The 15,855-nt window shown below is 39.6% G+C and overlaps 1 protein-coding gene across 1 annotated transcript; it reads left to right on the top strand.

The window, feature by feature from the left end:
• Positions 1–13,561: 13,561 nt before the first annotated feature.
• LOC126199692 (synaptonemal complex protein 1-like) lies at positions 13,562–14,746 on the top strand. The gene has a single exon (XM_049936619.1). The coding sequence runs from the start codon at positions 13,562–13,564 to the stop codon at positions 14,744–14,746; it is 1,185 nt and encodes a 394-aa protein (XP_049792576.1).
• The last annotated feature ends 1,109 nt before the right edge of the window (positions 14,747–15,855 follow it).

Below are 15,855 nucleotides of genomic sequence, written 5' to 3'. Positions count from 1 at the left end.
TGTCCACGTTATTATTTTGGTTAGGCCATTGACCTTCGTTCGTTCTGCATTTGTTATTCTGATTACTGTTATTGATATTGTATCTGGGATGGCACCTTTCTTCCCATCTACGGGAAGTTTCATATCAGCACACACCCCGCTGCAGAGTGAAAATCTCATTCTGGAAGCATCCCCCAGGCTGTGGCTAAGCCATGTCTCCGCAGTATCCTTTCTTTCTGGAATGCTAGTTCTGCAAGGTTCGCAGGAGAGCTGTAAAGTTTGGAAGGTAGGAGACGAGATACTGGCAGAAGTAAAGCTGTGAGTACCGGGCGTGAGTCGTGCTTCGGTAGCTCAGATGGTAGAGCACTTACCCGCGAAAGGCAAAAGTCCCGAGTTCGAGTCTTGGTCGGGCACACAGTTTTAATCTGCCAGGAAGTTTCATATCAGCGCACACTCTGCTGCTGAGTGAACATCTCATTCTGGAATATGGGATATAGTTAAGTCAGAGACAGGTAGGACCAGACATGAGGAGGAACAAATAGCTCTAAAAATAAATGAAACCCTGGTAACAAACGCATGTTGTGTTGCAAACCATTTAAACAAGTATTTTGTCACTGATACTGATAGCATGAGGTTGTCAGGTTCAGTGAATAATACAATGGAATATCTGAGACCAGTGCACACAAGCAATCTCAGTAAAATGGAATTGACACTTACTTCACCCAAAGAAATAGAATCCATCATAAAGTCCTTGAAATCAAAGCATTCTAGTGGTTATGATAACATATCAACAAAGTTAATAAAAGAGTGTTCATGTGAGCTTAGTCATATCTTAAGTTATTTGTGTAATCAAACACTTGTCACAGGAACATTCCCAGACTGGCTTAAATATACTGAAGTTATACCTCTCCACAAGAAAGGGGACAAAGAAATGCTGTCATATTACCAACCGATCTCACTTTTGCCAGCTTTTTCAAAAATCTTTGAAAAGGTTGTGACCAAGCGTCTACTTAAGCATCTTAGTGAAAATAACATAGTGTCAAAGTCACAGTTTGGGTTTCTTAAGGGTTCTGATATTGAGAAAGCTATTTACACTTACAGTGAAAATGTCCTTAATTCATTGAACAACAAATTAGAGGCAACTGGCATATTCCGTGACCTGTCAAAGGCGTTTGACTGTGTGAATCACAGCCTTTTTTTAAGTAAATTAAAATATTATGGCGTCACTGGTAGTGCTGCAAAGTGGTTTCAGTCATACCTTACTAATAGAAAACATAGGGTGTCATTACATAACACTGTAGCAGCAGGCAATCTGACACCATCTGACTAGGAAGAAATTACATAAGGTGTTCTCCAAGGTTCCATACTAGGTCCACTACTGTTTCCCGTGTATATTAATGACCTGCCATGTGTTACATTACCAGATACCAAGTTTGTTTTATTTGCAGATGATACAAACATTGCAATAATTAGTAAATCAAATATAAATTTAGAAAGGGCAGCTAATCAAATTTTTACTGGCATTAATAAGTGGTTCATAGCCAATTCACTGTCATTAAACTTTGGAAAGACCCACAAATGCAGTTCAGAACTTTCAAGAGATTTCATTTTGGTGTGTATAAAATATGATGACATGGAAATAGGAAAAGTTGAGAGTGTAAAATTCTTGGAACTACAACTTGATAATAAAGACAGTTTGGAGCAACATACTAACGAACTGCTAAAGCATCTAAACAAGTCTGTGTTTGCAATGCGAATGATGTCAGACATAGGAGATATAAATATAAAAAAACTGGCATATTTTGCTTATTTTCAATCCATTATGTCATATGGTATCATATTTTGGGGTAACTGCACAAACAGAGAAAAAATTTTTAGAGTACAGAAGTGTATAATAAGAGTAATGGGTAGTGTAAATCCTAGAACATCATGTAGAAACCTATTTAAAGAATTGGGCATGGTAACCACAGCTTCACAGTATATTTATTCCTTAATGAAGTTTGTTGTAAATAATACATCTCTTTTTCCAACTAACTGCTTAGTACACAGTATCAATACTAGGAATAAGAACAATATACATTAAGATTTAAAAACATTTACTCTTGCCCAGAAAGGAGTCCAGTATTCAGCAATGCATATTTTCAATAAGTTACCAGCAGCCTTTAAGAGTTTAGTTTCAGACAAGGCACAATTTAAACATAATTTAAAAGAATTTTTGGTGGCCAACTCCTTCTATTCCATCCATGAGTTTCTCAACAAGTGCAGTAGACCTTTCTGATGAAAATTTATTATACTTTAAATCTGACAATACTTGGTTGTAACAGCCAAGTAACTACCTACTGTGTGAATGATGGATGTATGGAAAGTAGATGTCAGTCTTAAGTCTGTAAATAGTGGAAGTTTAATTTTAAATATTGTACATAATCTGACTGTTTTTAACTGAGGATCACTGAAATGAATAATTTACTTTAATTTTTGACAATACTTGGTTGTAATAGCCAAGAAACAAGCAAATGTCTGAATGATGGTTTTAATGAAAGCAGATGTAAGTATTAAACCTGTAAATATTAGAAGTTTAAATTTAATTAATGTAAATAATTTTACTGTTTATTGACTGAGGATCATTAAAATTAATGAAACTCAAGTTTTTCTGATTACATTTTTGTAATGTGTATATCTGACATGTTCCACACGCAGGAGGATTCCCTCTTTTATGGGTCTATGGAATGAATAATTAATCTAATCTAATCTAATCTGATCTCAAGGCCAAAGGCTTTCCAACGAGTTTACCAAATGGTTGGAAGAAAAGGACAAACAGGTTAACGAAAATTTAAATAGCGCATGGAGGGCGACTTACTACTGAAGCAACACTCGAATTGGGCCTATGCATGATAACATTCAAAATAAGTTCACAGATAAAAATCGATTACTGAATCATGACATTCCTAAGTGATCACGTGTCGACTTGAGTCACTAACTTGCACTGAGACATTATGGCAAATGAGGCACTGCAGCACAGTAGCACACCAACAAGAGCTTCCTCTCTTGAAATGTATGAGTCTAGTGATACTTATCACCAAACTTACTTCAACGAAGCAGAACTGATTAGTCCTCACTCAGAATATATCAATGAATCAGTGGAGGCATTACCTGGAGTGTACAAGATACCATGTCAGTCTGGCTGTTACTACATCGGCCAAACAATATGCACTGTGGAGCAACACTGGACGGAACACGAGAGATGCTTACGCCTATGCTATCCAGAAAAATCAGCCATGGCAGAACACGCCGTAGAAAATGGATACCGAATTCTGTTCAATGAAACATCTGTCGTTATGAGGACGAAGGGATTTTAGGATAGCGTCATAAAAGAAGCTATTGAAATAAAAACCTATGAAAACAGCATCAACAAGAACGGCGGTTTGCAGCTCAGCACAGCATGGGACCCGGCCATCGCGAGGTTAAAACGGGTGCGACGGACGCCAGATGAAAACATTAGCATATATGGCGAGGAAGAGAGCACTAGTGACGTCACAGCCAGCAGTGCAACTATATAACGACGCGGCCACGGCGACACAGCAGTCATTCTTACTACTTGACAATGACTGAAGAAAGCTCAGTCGGAAGTTCGTGGGATTTTAACCACCTGACGCGGCTGGAAGCCCAGGAAGAAACCATAATAACTGGTACAATGGGATGCGCCCTCTACCATGCACTTCACAGTGATTTTCAGACTTCAGATGTAAATTTAGATGTACGAGGAGCAACTGACTGATTGATTGATTTTTATTTGGTCCCATTGGGTTACAATATGGACAGAGCTTGTATTGTAATATAGGATGCTCTACAGTTAAAATATAAAGCAACATAATGTGTTACTTACATACATCATACGACAATATTTCCATTGATTACAGTACACACATTGTTTGAGGAAACGAAAAAACGAGTGCTGTAAGATTTAAGATATCAAGTATCACTTGAAAGTTTGTTCTCTGGAAAAATCACACTGTCTGTGATTTACACCTTGCAAAAGCTAAAACATGAAGCATTCGCAATGAATACCTCAAACGACACAGCAAAAGTTAAAATCTTATGAGAGTGGTGAATCAGGCTGATTTCTGAAAATTACGTGGCAACTCTATAGTTGTAAATGAAATATATTATAGCCTGCCAGCACTCAAAACACTTACTGCTTTCTTTTTTGTGTATAGCAAAGATGCCTGCATTTTTTAAACGCAAGAGAGATAGTTGTGAAAGTATGATAAAAATGCTTTATATTGCTGTACTTAAGCCAACAAAAAGAAATGAATCAGTTTCCTTTGTGTGGTAAATGCAAAGCTATTATAATAACGAAATGATGTGGAGTATGATTTCAATATGTACAGTGGGTATCAGGCACCTCTCACAACGTGATGTGTGTGTTTTCATCCTAATTGTTTGTGCCCTGAAGCTTGACAACATGGTACTTAAGCAGACACATAATATTAACTTCCTAGAGTCAAGGTTACTGATAGTCAAAGGTATTGTCATAGAAGTAATGCAGATATAATGGTTAATTTATGTGGTTAAAGTATATGCTGCTTCAATTACAGGATGGCGCATGATGTCACTTGATTTGTTTCATGAATAACACATTTGTTGTTGACAATATTTGTAATTTATTGATGTAGAAGTAAAGAATACAGCTTGTAAATACAACCTAATGAGTCACATGTTCAATAAGACTGCCATTTAGGTTTACAAATTCTTCAAGTGGCACACATGCATTTGTGACGACTCTCTGACACATATCTTCTGGAATGGCGCGACATAACTCCACAATGATGGCCCTAAGTTGCACTACATTTTCGGGTTTTCTGTGGTACACCCAGAATCGAACGTTCTGTTTGTTCACAACATCGTTCACGTAAAAATAAGTTTCGTCAGAAAACCAAGTGTTGTGTAGCACTGCCTCTTGGTCTCGCTTCATTGCCCACCTTGCAAACTGCAGTCTCACCTCCTTATCTCTCGCAGTAAGCTTATGTGCCATATTCATCTAGTATCGATTCGAGCGAAGATCGGATCTTATAATTCTTTGTACACATCGGCGTGAAATTCCCAACTCGACACTGGCTCTTCTTGTTGATTTTCTCGGACTACGAGTCAAAGCCACTCAAACTGCTTCAATGTTTTGCGGCGAACGTACGGTACGTGCAAGTGGCCACTCACACTCCAAAACAGAACCAGTACCTTCAAATTTTTTATGTAATCTCCGTATTGTCTGTGGGCTTGGAGCCTACCGTATGCCGAAATGAGCACGAAACCTTCTCTGTGTCAATGTAACGCTGTTCGTCGTCGCGAACAGTAACACAATCTTCGTCTTTTGTGCGACGGTCAACCATCCTTTGTCTACCATCTCGGCAAACTGAAATGGCGGACTCACAACTAGCAGTGAGATCTGGCGTAATTTCCACGAACTGCACGAAGTTGAGCACACAATTTGAAAACTATTGTCCCAAAACTATGCTTGTAGGATCGAATTTCAATCAGATGACTTATCGTGCACCACCCTGTATATGTCTTTTAATGCACTTGCGTGAAGCATAACTACAATAATTTTTACTATTTTGCGTTATTTAACGGATATGAGGCGCAAGAATAAAAATATTGGTTTTTACACGAGTCTTTAGGGTATTGGAAACACTGTCCAACTCATCACACAAGAACTTGTACTTTCGAGAACATGGTATAAATGCAGGAAAATGACAGATAATTCCCAGAGGTGAAATATCGAAGTGTCACTTCTAGTTTCACTTGAGTCAGGTCAGAATCACTAATGTGGGTGTCGAATTTTTAATGTATCTCAATTAATAGTGCTACAAATACTCGAACCTGGTTTTTGTTATTCTAATGTAATTCACAAATGGTCTACATTTTATAAGTGCTACGTCTCTTATAAGTTTGTTTGATCCCACTGTGTTATTTCAGCATTAAATTCCCTTCCAAATCCCACATTTATGTTTTTTATTTTTGTGATTGGATTCTCGGCTCAATTCTAATGCCACAAACTGACACGTTTTTTGTATATGGAAACCCGGCAGCAGGCAAACGTAAAAGTAGTAGAAAACATATATATAAGCAAGCATTAAATTTCGTCATAACTTGAGTGTCCTGATAGTACAATTTCAATCAATGTCATTCTATCATTTATTGGTCTAGGAAAGAACTTCCAGAGGCAAGGGGCTAAGGTATAGCTTGGCTGCAATATTTCGGGCATGGATGTAAGCTGTGGTTTGCATCATCTGATAGCAGGTCCTCCACCACCACCCCTGCCTCCTGCGAAGCCACTTTGTAGTCAGGAGTTTCGTCACTACCTGTCTATTACCTTTTGGTAAGATGGGTGATCCACATAAAGCCACACACATTCTACAAAATTCAATGCAGAACAAAATGAGCCATATACATGTACCCTGTATCTCAACAGCAGAGGATGAAAAAGTGATAAACCATATGAAATGCAACTCGCGTGGACAATATTTCAATCAAAGTACTGAATCATGACAGCAAATTTATTCTTAAGTTCTCCATCACAAATTTAATGAGTCTGTAAATACAGGACTGTCCTGAACAGACTCAAATATCCAGTCATCAAGTCACATATCAAAAAACGTGATAAAGGTGTGGTTACTGACCGATTTCATTGTTAACAAGTCTTTCAAAAATACTGGAAAAGCTTATGTACAAGAGGGTTATGAATCATCTTAATAAACGCAGTATCCTTAACAAAAATCAGTTTGGATTCCAAAAGGGTGGTTCAGATGAAAAGGGTGTTTTCTTATTTGTTGGCCAACTCCTCAAAACCAAAAATAATGAAACATCACTAGCTGGGATCTTTTTCTATGTATCTAAGGCATTCGACTGCGTAGATCACAGAATTTTATATTGGAAGACAGAGTACTATGACTTAAATGAAAATTAGGAATCTGGCTCAAGTCACATCTAGATGACAGAAAGCAGAAGGCAGTCTTAAATAATTCTGTGATGGTCCTTGCCTACTCTGACTGTGGCAAAGTGGAACGTGGAGTACCACAGGGCTCAGTGCTCTCCTTAAATCTTTAACAATGATATGTTGTGGTGTTTGAGTCAAAAAGCAAACTTCAACCTATTTGCAGATGACACAACCATTATGACTGATGAAGTACCCAACTGCTTCCAGAGAACACTGTACCCACTGAATTCAATGAAGCTCTAGACAGGTTCACTTCAAATGGTCTGTCCCCCAATGCTAGCAAGACTCAGTTTGTAAGGTTTCACATAACAAACAAAAACGGGAAAATGTTGAAATAAATTTTGGTGGCAAAGAAATAATGAGAGCTGAGACTTCCAGATATATGGAATATACTCCAATTCTCTCTTTTATGCTAAAACCTTTTCCATCTCCAGAGTCCTTTCTCTTACTCATAACACATTAACTGCAGTTAAAGAAGTAATGTCTTTACTAGGGAATGGCTTGCGTCTGTTTGACACATTGGTTCTTTTTCTTAAGACCTGTGGAATAAATTTTTTTGTTTGAACCAATCCTAATTTGTAACACAAACCCACAGCCAATCAGTTGCAAATAATTTTTAATACATTGACGTAGGTTTCAGCACCTCTAAGGATGTCTTCATCAGAATGAAATTTTAGTAACCCTACAAAATGCATAGAAAAATAAGTTTCACAGAAACATCAAATAAGATGAAAATGGCATAACATAAATGTCACTTATGTAAAGCTACGTCGTGGGCAGACAATAGTCAAAATTACGAGCAGTCAAAAATTAAAAATGTTCCAGCGTTTGGTATTAATACTTTGTAAAGAACAACATCAGACTGCCCATTCGCTTACTTTGATGACACAAAAACAGGACACAAGTTGCGCCGCCTATCGGGCAGAAGCAGTGACATATGCCATTTTGAGACATTACAACAGAAATAATCAAATTAAACAATTATTAATTATAAAAACAAAAATTCAAAGGATGAGACCTTAATGAGCTATTTGAAAGTAAAAACTAAGCAAGTAAATGAGATACAACTGAGAGCCACCCATCAGGATTTATAGAAATTGCCACTACACAAGCTACAGAATATTGTAGGATATTTACACAAACAGCTGCAGTTCATAAACAATACATGAAAGAAATTTTAGTAGTACTTATCCTTAACTGACTTGAAGAAAAAGATGTTTCAGAACCAGAGGTAGGAAAACATAGTAAAAAATAAAAGAATGAAAAGTGCGAGTAGTGGATTAAAGAAATTGAAAAAAATTTTGTTACATAATTGTAATCCTCCGTTGAGGATGCGATCAACATTCTCAGAAATATATTTGAAAATCATCAACTCTTTGTGTCCATAAGGCTTGTGACTTTTCTTTTCTTTATGCAAAATGGAAATTTCTTTAACACTTTTCAGTTTGTGGTCAGAAATTAACAAATGATCAGTAAAAGTGGAATTAAGTACGGTAGTGCATGTTGTTCCCAATAACTGTTCCTTGTGCCCAAAATTGAAACATCTTACAGTTTGTCCTTTGTAATAAACAGGACACATTTCACAAGATATTTTATAAACTCTTGTACTGTGTATAGGAGCAACTATGGACTTAAGAATGTGAATAAGATTTTTCTGCACGTTATTGTTAGTAATAAGGCAACTTTGCATCCAATTTTTTAAATAGAAGACGACGAATTCTATAAGAAATGGGCCTAAAAGTGGAATCGAAAAAAATGTTGTACTCGTTACTGTCAGAAACAGCACTCATACCGAATGTAGTCAATTTGGCCTCAGTTTTCACTATGAATATTATTTTAACTAGCGGGGGATCATAGTTAGGTAATATCTGTAACTGCTGGTATTGTGAGGAATAATGTCCTAGATTGAGAAAAATATGTTTCCCAGATGGTCTGTGTTGGAGTCGGTGTTAACAGTCTCCACAAAGTTTACAAGCAAATAATTAAAACAACAGACTGACAGAACATACGTGACTTTTCAGGCTATCCCAATGGATCTGTTGCAAATACACTTCTCCAGTTTGTGCTGGCATAAGCTGTCGCCAGCGCACTGGACAGCAAAGATGAATCACGAAGATCGATAATAGGCGCTGGATCAAGCACACCTATCACGAGAGGGGACAGAGACGCACTGTCAAGCAAAACGCCGCCAACGCCCTTTCGACAGTATGTATTTAGATCGCCGGCGCTGAACGGAGGGCCGCACTGACTCACTGACTCACGCTCCAGTTTGGTGTCTGTCAGATAGTTGCAGAGATGGTGTAGCCCATTGCAGGCTACAACAGTATATAGCGAGACCAGATTTGTGGCTATAGCAAGAGTACCGATAATGTCTGCAAGGCGACTATTACTGATGAGCTTGTACCATGAACCTGGACCCTACTCAAGTTAAGCAGAAGCTTCATGTAAATAAAGAACAGTATTAACCCACGTGTACATTTGTGTTGTAGAAAGAGGATACTGGCAACCCATAACAACATCCTCTCCCTTGCTTCCTTGGTACAAGACTCAACAGTGGCGACGAAGATTCTACAGTGGCGACAAGGATAATTCAGTGGCGAACGAAATCAATCAATTTGGCCAAAGATTTTGCTTGTTTATCTTATGTTTTAGGTTGCAGGTGTGTTTGTAGTCAAGTGTTTCTAACTGCTAATTTATTGTTGTGTTCTTGGATGTATTCCAGGAGGTGTCCACGGAACTAATCAAATTTCTCTTTTCAGTGGCTTTGCTTGCTTTTTGATCCAACGTATTTGTGTAAATGATGAATACTCCGCCCCTCCCCCTTGCACCCGTGCCTAAGCTGAAGATGGTCAATGTGATGGATCTAACACGATTTTTTCAGTTTCAAAACCAAGAAATTGCTACCCTAGTCACGACAGTACAACAACTGCTTGCTGCACATGTTAGATCGGGCCAACAACCAACCAACCAACCAGTCCAACATGTGCTACCACCCAGTATACCACTGTTCTGGCAAATTCAAGAACACAGAAGAGGAATGAATTGAATACCTGACTCAGCTCCAAGCACGTTGTAATGTTCATTGTGTTCAAGGTATTGTAAAGTTGCAACACTTCGTTTTGACTGCAGTGTCCCCAGTGTTAAGGATAATACAAAAACTATTCCCAATGGTATCTCCCAATGTACTCAGCTATGACAACGTAATTTCTGCATTAACTAAATACTATGACTAGGAAGCATAAGTAGCTGCAGTTAGTTATCAGTTCTTTCGCCTGAAGAAAAAGCCAGAACAGACTTACCGCCAGTGGTAGATAGAATTAACGGGGGTGACTAGGAAGTGTAAATTTAAGTGTAGTTGTGGCAACTTTTACAATGATTTAATGATCTGTGATATAATAATATTCAGCGTCCCAGATAGCAGAATACGGGAGCAGATCTTAAAGTACTCTGGTCCATCCCTTCCTCAACTGTTGCAAATCTTTGGGCAAAAAATATGATTCGGATGCCACAGCGGCAGATAAGTTTGACCAGGTCCCCATTTGTTGGGTCGAGCCGCCCCTTGCTCGTAACTGCCCCATGCAGCCCCAACAACGAACGCATACACAGCCGGGAAGACAGCCACACACAGACATTAAAACAGGCCTGTGAATTTACTGAAGTCTTGCCCTAGATGTTTTGTTCACCATAAAAGACAGGAATGCCTATCATGTGTTACATGTGTGGCGAAAGAGGCCATGTCCGAGCAGTTTGTTTGCAACATTACAAAAACGCCAATTTTACCCGCTCCTGGAAAAAACAGGCTCATGCACATGTAGTGAATGCTGTGTTTTCAGAACCTAGAACAGCTTCTGACAAAAGTAAGATTAAGGTTGTCCCTCCTTCTCGTCCTGCTGCTGTGCAACGACGTTCTAACTTAGTCTCATTACAAATTGCTGGCCGTCGTGTGAACTTTCAGGTAGATACAGGTGCCTCGGTACCTTTTCTTAATCAAGTCACGTACCAACAGTTAGGCTCACCACGCCTTGCTAAATCTGGCAAGCACCTCACTGCTTACAACAGACAGGAAATTCCAGTGCGTTGACATTGTAGTCTGCCTAACACTTACAAATCTCACACCAGGACAATGAATTTTACTCTCTTGAAGTCAAGAGACAGTGAGATGCTTTTAATTTGTTTGGACTGTTATAGTGTAGCTAGCTTGCTTATAGACTTTCCTGAACTATTTTCAGAAGGAATGGGAAAGGCTAATAACTTTGTAATGCATGTTACATTGAAAAACAATGCACAGCCTAAGATTTTCCGGGTGCGCCCCATTCCAATTGGTTTAAGAGACAAAGTAGCCAGTTGTAAGGTGTCCGCAGGCCCTTACTATTAAAATTTGCGCTCACACAGGTCGACAGGGCAAATATCGAGTAGTGTGTGCAGGACGCGCTAGCTAGAGGGGATTCCCCGGAGTGCCGAGTGGACGGCTTGGGTAGATTCCCGTGAGGCGGGAATAACTGGGCGGAGTGCAGTGCGAAGTTAGAGCGTGGAGTGCCGAGGCCGGGTGTGGTAGGTTCCCGCGAGGCGGGCATAGCTGTGCAAAAGCCAGCAGAAATTAATACAAATTACCGGCAAAGGGAGTGGCCAACGCCGTGGTTTAACCCCTTTGTATCAATGTTATGCGGGAAAGTGAGAAAGTTTCATTATAAAGTGATTTCAGTGAGATTGAGTGCCGCTGTTATACTTCCGCGTCTACCGCGCCGGCATTAATTGGATTACAGTGATTGGATATTGCGTGTGACTATCAACAATAATTGTAGCGACCTGTGATGAGATTAGTCGTCATTAACAGTGTATTGACGAAGGCGGTGGCTGTCTCCTTATTTTTGTGCTTGCTAAGAATATAGGTTTTGTTTATGAAACTGTGTTTGCTGTCCTCATTACCACCAAACCATACTTATTACCATATTTGTTAGGATAGTACGGAATGTAACACCTCCTGAGCAGTCCAATCCGATTGCTAGCCCATTAGGTACACAGTCACATTAATTAATTATCTAATTTTGGGCTGCTAATCAGGTCCGCGAACGAGCGGATAACTAAAACCATTAAAAAGGACGTGTTACACCTTGGCGACCGTGACAGGACTCGGACTAATGCAATTTTCGAACGCAGTGTTACACAGTTGGTGAGCCGTGAAAGAACAACTGCAATTTTCGGACGAATCGTGTTAACACAGTTGACTTACCGTGAAAAGAACAAGTGCAATTTTCGGACGAGAAAACAAATTTTTCAATGTGGAATCGGGACAGTGCATGAACGTTAAAATCGCGATAAGGAACAGTGTAATTTTTGAACAATACGAAGTAATAAATCGCACGATTGTGACTAAACTGTTTTTCTTGCCAGATGAGATAGCCAAATAACGTCAATAAACTGTGTTGTAAAGTGCAAACGCGAAAATCCGCGCGAAAAACTGTGAAAAGTGGATGCTAAAGAGAGACACGTGTGAATGTTAATATAGCGAAACGAGCTAAAATTTCAGCACAAAAGTTGTTAGAAAGGTGTTTAATGATAACATGTTGACCGAAATTGCCTTTTGAACGGTGAAAATCGGACGATTTCATGTGGACCCATAAACTGGTACGCTGAGGATAACGTATTGTGGCAACGCAATTAGGGAGTGACGTCACGCAGAGCCACGTAGCAGTCGCGCCAAAGAGCTTCGATCCGCGAGGTGATTTCACACGACGAACGACGCAACTTCGAGACAACGAGCGCAGTCCCGGCATCTAGCGGCAGAGCTACAAACTACGTCCGCCTGCAGCGCCACGGGCGGCCGACGGAGAACTACGTCGCCTTGCAGCTGACCAACTTCACGCAAGCTCCAGCGGCGGCACGACCACGCCCATCTTAAACGTCAAAACATCGCGACTCGCGGTAACGTCGGTTGGTGAGTGAAGACGACGAGTTAAAATAACAGTAAATTGCAGTGTGCAGTCTTCGTGATAAATAAACAGTTTTAACTGATATTTACGTTAGGGAAGATGCTAAATTGTAGTAATTTCAGAAAAGTTGCGAAACATATTTTGAAGTCTAGCATGCTTATTGGTGCACACTGCATTGTATAAATGACAACTGTTTTGAGGAATTTGCATTTTTAAATTTTGTGAGAGTTGTGATGATCTTGTTTAAAATATTTTTGCATAAATTCTGTATGGGAAAATTGTTTTTGAAGTGTTAGGTTTTTGAGAACTGTTATGTTTGATACTCAGGCATGTTGTGTCAATTTTGGGAATTAACTGAAGGGATTGCAGGTACTGTTTGAGTAGTTTCATGGTAATTAGGAGTGTTTTGGGTTATTGGAGGTTATTTTGTAATACTTGCCTGGGCATTAAAAATAAACCAAAAATGTCTACTGAAGATAAGCAGATCTGTGAGGCAGTAGTTGAAAGAAAAGGGGTAGGACAGAGAGACAGAGATGATTCAGGAATCAGTGAGTGTGGATTGTCATTAGGAAGCCCATCAGCACATTCAACTAGTTATCCTGAGACACCGGAACAAGCGACGAGAACTAGGCCAATTTCAGAGGATGCAGATAAGTGGTCAATGTTGATGGACCTGATAAAAGAAACTAACAAATCATTAAAGGAAGATTTACAAAAATCATTAAGGGAAAATTTACAAGCATCGGAAGAAAGGTCAGAGAAAAATTCACAAGAAACAAGGGAATCGTTAGAGAAGCGGTTACAAGAAACTAACGCATCGTTAGAGAGAAATTCACAAGAAACGAGAGAGAGGGAAGAAAGGTTACACAAATCAGTAGAGAAAAATAGCGCAGCGTTAGAGAAGAGTTCACAAGAAACCAAAGAAAGACTGGAGTCATTTAAGGAAGATTTACAAGAGATCAAAACGTCGCAAATGAAAATAGAATATAATCTGAAGAAGGAAATACAGGAGCTGCAAGAACAGTGGAAAATGGATATCAACGAGAGAGAGAATAAGCTGCAGAAGAGCATAGACCAAGTCCAGGGAGACGTGGAGAAGGTGGAAGGAAAATTAACACAAAAGATAGAAGACGACATTGAAGAAACGAAGGCCGAGCTGGGAGAAAGAATCAACGAAGTGGAAACAAGTTGCAATTATCGAATCGCCGAAGTGACGCAGAGGCAGCAACAATGCCACGAGGCGGTTAGGGGGATAGAAGATAAGCAAAACCGACTAAATGTAAATCTGGAAAATGCTATAACCATACAACGAGAAGGAGAAAAGAGGGTTGAAATGGAGGTCAAGCAGTTACAACAGGGAGTGCAGCAATTAGAAAGCAAGACAGAGGAAATTGATAGACGAATTAGCAATGCCACCTTAGCCGTTGGGGAAAGTAAGGTCATTACATTGATGAGCAATGATAATCGGTGCATCCAAAGTAATACAGGGCAGAAGTTTAAGCCAAAAGGAGGGTTGCACCCAAGGATATTTATGAAATGGCTAAAAGGAGTTCTTCCAGTACATCTTAAGGACTCAGACAAGATTCAATTTGCAATAGATAGAATGGAAGGTGAGGCCTTCACGTGGGGAGTCAGGAAGAAGGAAGGGACTACAAGTTATGACCAATTTGAGGAGGAATTCTTAAAGAAATACTGGTCTAAAAGCCATCAATGTGCAGCAATTGAGGACCTACTCCATCGCAAATCACTTAGTACATGGAGGGGAACATTGAGAGAGTTTGCTGAACATTTGTGGGAATTGAACGAGACCCTGGAACAACCTCTGAGTGATGACGTAATGATATAGGCAATAAAAAGAAGGTTGAATCACAGAATGCAAGAAACTATATCCGGGAGCCTGATTGAAGATAGGGAGGCGCTGATGAAGATACTGGAACAACTGGAATCTGTTCGAGCACAGGGATACGATCAACCTAATGTTCAAAATCGAGAGGGAGGTAATGACCCAAGGAATCATTTCAATAATCCGTCTAATTATAGAGGAAGAGGTGGCGGTTATGGATACCGGAACCGTGGTGGTGGACGGCAATGGAGAAATGACTGGAGAGGAAATGAAGAACCAAGAGATCATGAGAGAAGATGGGATAGGCGAATGAATGACACGGTGCATATAGAAGAAGAGGAGAGACCGGAAAACTGAATGACACTCCAGATGAGGTCCGATCGGGAGTGAGAGCTACGAGGACCAGAATAAACCTACTGAGACATGACGATGGTGGAGACCTCAGAGAAGATCTACTAGAGGAAAGTAGTGAAATTCCCAAAGAACCCAGGTTACCCATGATAGGAATCAAGTTATGTGGGCTGAACATCGAAGCATTAGTTGATACAGGAAGTGAAGCATGTGCAATATCCAAAAGGTTATATGAACAGATACTAAAAGCGAAGGTTAACTTGCCTAGTTTCCCAGTGAGTGGAGTGAGGATCGTGAACGCAGTAGGTGCAAAGAGTAAACCTATTAAAGAACAAGTATTAATTACATTCGAGATAGAGGAAGAAGAATATGAAGCAACATTTTTGGTAGTTACCGGATTGAACACATCGATCATTTTAGGGATAGATTGGTTAAATGAAGTTGATGCAGTAGTGAGTTTTGATGAAGGTACTATCAAGGTTAAGGGAAGAAAGGGCGAAGAAAAGAGGTTGAAATTTGCTGAGGGGAATGCGATCGAAGAAGAGGAAGAATTCAGAAGAATAAATTTGTGTCAAGAAGAGGAACCCACCACGGGATACGGGGAAGAGGAACCAGTAGCAGAAGTGTTGATATACCTTGAGGGACTAGCACGAGAAGATAGACATAAAGAGGACAAGATCAGAAAAAAATTGGAGGAAATGACGCACCTAGACGAGGGGGCTAAGAAGAAATTAGCTGCAATATTATATAAGCGTTGTAGA

Source organism: Schistocerca nitens, chromosome 8 (assembly GCF_023898315.1).
Source record: "Schistocerca nitens isolate TAMUIC-IGC-003100 chromosome 8, iqSchNite1.1, whole genome shotgun sequence".
In the NCBI taxonomy this organism is placed as follows: Eukaryota; Metazoa; Arthropoda; class Insecta; order Orthoptera; family Acrididae; genus Schistocerca; species Schistocerca nitens.
This window is presented reverse-complemented; position numbering and strand designations above follow the sequence as displayed.